Below are 4,033 nucleotides of genomic sequence, written 5' to 3'. Positions count from 1 at the left end.
TAGGTTTAGGTATATGTAAGGTGGGACCCCCTAGATGTGGATCCAACCACGCCCCCTGGATCTTGTGTTCTGCAGTGAGGGGCTACTGACTTATTTTTAAATAATCATGTGTTAGTGAAATTCTTAGTGAAAAACTACATTACTCATGTGTGGCGCACAGGTGATGCTCATTATCACTCACGTCACCGGCCTCGCTCCGTTCCCACGGCTCTCGGCCCCACCCCAATCGTCACATCATGATTCTGCAGAGAAATCTCTTCCAATCAGAGAACCGAAACAAGCAAACTGCCCCAAAAGAAAAACTACTTAAATATTTACAAAAATAATCATAGTTAAATATTTGTATATATGTGCATATTTTGCAATAAACATAAAATGTTATTCCTATATACACTAGCAACACCGGCAACAAATTAATAGTTATTTTTCTGTCATAATAATCAATTTTGTCATTCCCAATGCTTCATGGGATTGTAGCTCTTTCCCTCATTAAGTACACAGCCCTTTTGTCTTTTTGTCCAATTTTCATATATTTTTTTGGCTTCAAATCAAAGTTTGTGATGTTGTGATTCACCTCGTAGCTAGTTGCTCTGGTTCATGGCTTATTTAAGCTATTTCAAAGTACAATGTGTTTTGAATCGAACTGCAAAAACAATGACTCAAATCAAGAACATGAAGCATAAAGCATACATTACTTTTTAGACATGTCTAGGAGACATCACTTGCTCCTCTTCTTGCAGATTTGGAGATGGGTACACCATCATTCTGAGGGTTGCAGGGCCAGATCCTGACCTGCAGCCGGTGATGAAGTTCATTGAGAGCGAGCTGCCGGGAAGCACCCTGAAAGAAAAACACAGAAACATGCTGCAATACCAGCTCCCCTCCTCCCTCACCTCCCTCGCTCACATCTTCAGCATCCTCGCTAAGAACAAAGAGTTTCTCCGGATAGAGGACTACTCCGTGTCCCAGACCACTTTGGACCAGGTGAGGGGGCATTTCCAACCCTAAAATATCTCAGGCACATTTCAGAGTAGGGTTTCTCATGTGTGTTGCACAGTGACCCCTACTGGGGACAAGAGGAAGTTGAAAAGCAGTCAACTGTTAAAAGGGGTAGTCATCATTTACTCTCTCTCTCATGTCATTCCAGACCTGTAGGACTTTATTTCTTCTGTTGAACACAAAAGAATACATTTTGAAGAATGTTAGTAACCAAACAGTTTTGGGTCCCATTGACTTCCATAGTAGTTTTGTCCATACTGTTTGGTTACCAACATTCTTCAAAATATCAAATTTTGTGTTTCACAGAAGAAAGAATGTCATGCAGGTTTAGAGGGAGTAAATGATGACAGAATTTTTATTTCTGGGTGGACTATCCTTTTGGGTCACGGCCTGTTAATATTCATTAAAGACAACAAAAAATTGTATCACAACAAGGTTGTTATAGTTAATTTTTATTTGTTTGTGTGTGTGTCTTGCTGTGATTACTGAATACTCATCTTCCCAATCAACAGGTATTTGTTAACTTTGCCAAGGACCAAAGTGACGACCACTCAGAGAGCTCCATTCGTCGTAAAGAAACAGCGATCAACATGGCCCTCCTGAGCCCTCTGTCTATTAAAGAGAACACGGAGAAGCCAATAGAAAGCTTTGTGTGAGCCGGAGTCTCTCTTTACACTACATGCTAACAGGAGCCAGTGGATTCCACTTATTTCACAATGTTTTTGTGGCCTTTGAGCTGCAGTCTGCTGTTCTGACCTCTTGTCTGAAGATAAATGTCTTCACCGGTCAGCTGAGAGGCTGATACTGCAGCCGAGATACTCAATGCAAGTCAATGCAAAAGAAATTGAAAAGACTTCTCTCGTGTTTCTAGCATGGCTGAATCTGAACCATGTTAGTCACAGTGTTAAAAACTTGAAGCCATAATTTCTGGTGTATACCGACTGTATTTTGCGCAGTCGTCAATAGAGATCGATTTTCATCATGCAAGATAATCGGGCCGATGGAAAAATGCCAATGATCAATAATTCAGGGTAATTCATTGTATTTTATTTTCTTAAGACTAGAAGACTGGGAATCACATGCTGAAGAATCATAATTGTTTGCGTGGCTAAGGGCTGAACTGAAAAACTGAAAATTGGAAAAGACTTCTCTCGTGTTTCTAGCATGGCTGAATCTGAACCATGTTAGTCACAGTGTTAAAAACTTGAAGCCATAATTTCTGGTGTATACCGACTGTATTTTGCGCAGTCGTCAATAGAGATCGATTTTCATCATGCAAGATAATCGGGCCGATGGAAAAATGCCAATGATCAATAATTCAGGGTCAGTGTCTTTGTATTTTATTTTCTTAAGACTAGAAGACTGGGAATCACATGCTGAAGAATCATAATTGTTTGCGTGGCTAAGGGCTGAACTGCAAAACTGAAAATTGTACTATGTTAAAATGATTTTGTTTTTAATATGTCATTATTTATAAACAAGCAATTGTTTTAGATGTTTTAAAAAGTCAGAAGGGGCATTATTTTATAGGCTGTTCTATCTAAGAGTGACTCATGTTATCTTTATACATGCCTTTGTGCATGGGCAAAACAAAAAAGTGATTGATTTTGTAGGGTTTTTTTAATAATAAAATAAAGTTTATACAAGTAAGCTTTATGGTTACAATATGTAACAAATACCTCGACTGACACAGTAATCCTAGGGGATGCTCCTGGATTCGCATGAACAACTTAGAAGGAAATCAATTCAAACATACCGATTATGTGCCTTCTTTAGTAAAAGGGCATCTGGTGTGCCCTTCATTGGATCTCTGGACCATTAAATACAGAAATCCACAAAAACAACACTGATTCCAGCTGTATTACATAGCCGTTCATTATCTGTCCATACATTGAGTTTGGATTGTTAAATCAGTATTTTGGATCTCATTGGGATTGGCAACAGCATTGTCTGCCTTTCATCCAAGCACTTTACTTGCTGTGTTAATTGAAATTTAATTTAATGTCAAAATGTGTTAATCTCTTTGCACTGGATTCTCCACAGGCAATGGTTTTGCTGTTTTTCATTTATTGTTTAGTTTTGGTTTGGGTTCAACCAAAACGAAAGAACCAAAAAAACAACAAAAAAGCTAAAATGACAAAAGGTTTTTGTACCAGAGTGATGTTCCTCATTTAATACCGGTTTACATTTCAAATGTATGGCTGTGGATTGTCTGTTACTTGCTTTGTACACTTAGTCTATTTACACAATAAATCATGACAATTCTACAACCCTAATACTGTTTGATCTGTGACATCGCATTGGGAAATTCAACAAATTAATTATTTTCAGTGTCAATCTGCTTAAAATTTAACCAAAAGAAGCTAGATTACATCACTACATCTAATCGATGCAAATATAACACTGCTGAATTTATAATTGATTTTATTATGTAAGCATTTATTGTAGAAACATAATAACATGTTGTGAAACACTGACGTAGTTTGCAGTAGTTTGAGGATGGAAGTCTTAATGTGATGTAAAGCATTATTTTGATTCACAATCATTATTTGACCATCAGCAAAAACTTCTCAAGGAACTTGCAAGAATTAAATTTGTTTATCAGTTCACTTATCTCATGCACTGCATCAATCAAATTTCACTTCACATTTTCCTGAGTTTGGAGTCAAACCATGAAGCCATGTTATTTGATTGGTGAGAAAGCACAGGGGAACATTTGTTCGTTCTTCTGTGACACCAGGTACGCTGCAAAAAAAAAAAAAAAAAAAAAAAAAAAAAAAAAAAAAAGCAAACTGTAAAATATAAAAAAATTATTTTTCTGAGACAAAAATTATTATAATGGTATGATAATGTCCGGTGTAGTGAGCTATATTTAAGATTTACCTGCCGCCACCACTCTGACATTATCATGCGATTTATGTCGTATTGCTGCCCGCTGGTCTGCGCACTCATACCACCATAAAACATGCACTGTGCATGGAAAGAAATATCAGAATATATATATATATATATATATACATACACATACTGTATG

The 4,033-nt window shown here is 37.1% G+C and overlaps 1 protein-coding gene and 1 pseudogene across 2 annotated transcripts in view; one reads left to right on the top strand and one right to left on the bottom strand.

Annotated features, from left to right (window-relative positions):
* LOC107680923 (ATP-binding cassette sub-family A member 1-like) overlaps positions 1 to 2,126 on the top strand; it is a 37,416-nt gene extending 35,290 nt beyond the window's left edge. For both annotated transcript variants that reach the window (XM_016477015.1, XM_016477017.1), the window contains 2 exons: positions 741 to 984; positions 1,512 to 2,126. In XM_016477015.1, the coding sequence (XP_016332501.1) occupies positions 741 to 984; positions 1,512 to 1,655 (388 nt within the window). In that variant the 3' untranslated portion in view covers positions 1,656 to 2,126. The remainder of the gene's footprint in view (positions 1 to 740; positions 985 to 1,511) is intronic.
* A 1,357-nt stretch (positions 2,127 to 3,483) lies between these two features.
* LOC107680905 (protein NipSnap homolog 3B-like) overlaps positions 3,484 to 4,033 on the bottom strand; it is a 7,886-nt pseudogene continuing 7,336 nt past the window's right edge.

This window comes from Sinocyclocheilus anshuiensis, unplaced genomic scaffold (genome assembly GCF_001515605.1).
Source record: "Sinocyclocheilus anshuiensis isolate Anshui unplaced genomic scaffold, SAMN03320099.WGS_v1.1 scaffold1462, whole genome shotgun sequence".
Classification (NCBI taxonomy): domain Eukaryota; kingdom Metazoa; phylum Chordata; class Actinopteri; order Cypriniformes; family Cyprinidae; genus Sinocyclocheilus; species Sinocyclocheilus anshuiensis.
This window is presented reverse-complemented; position numbering and strand designations above follow the sequence as displayed.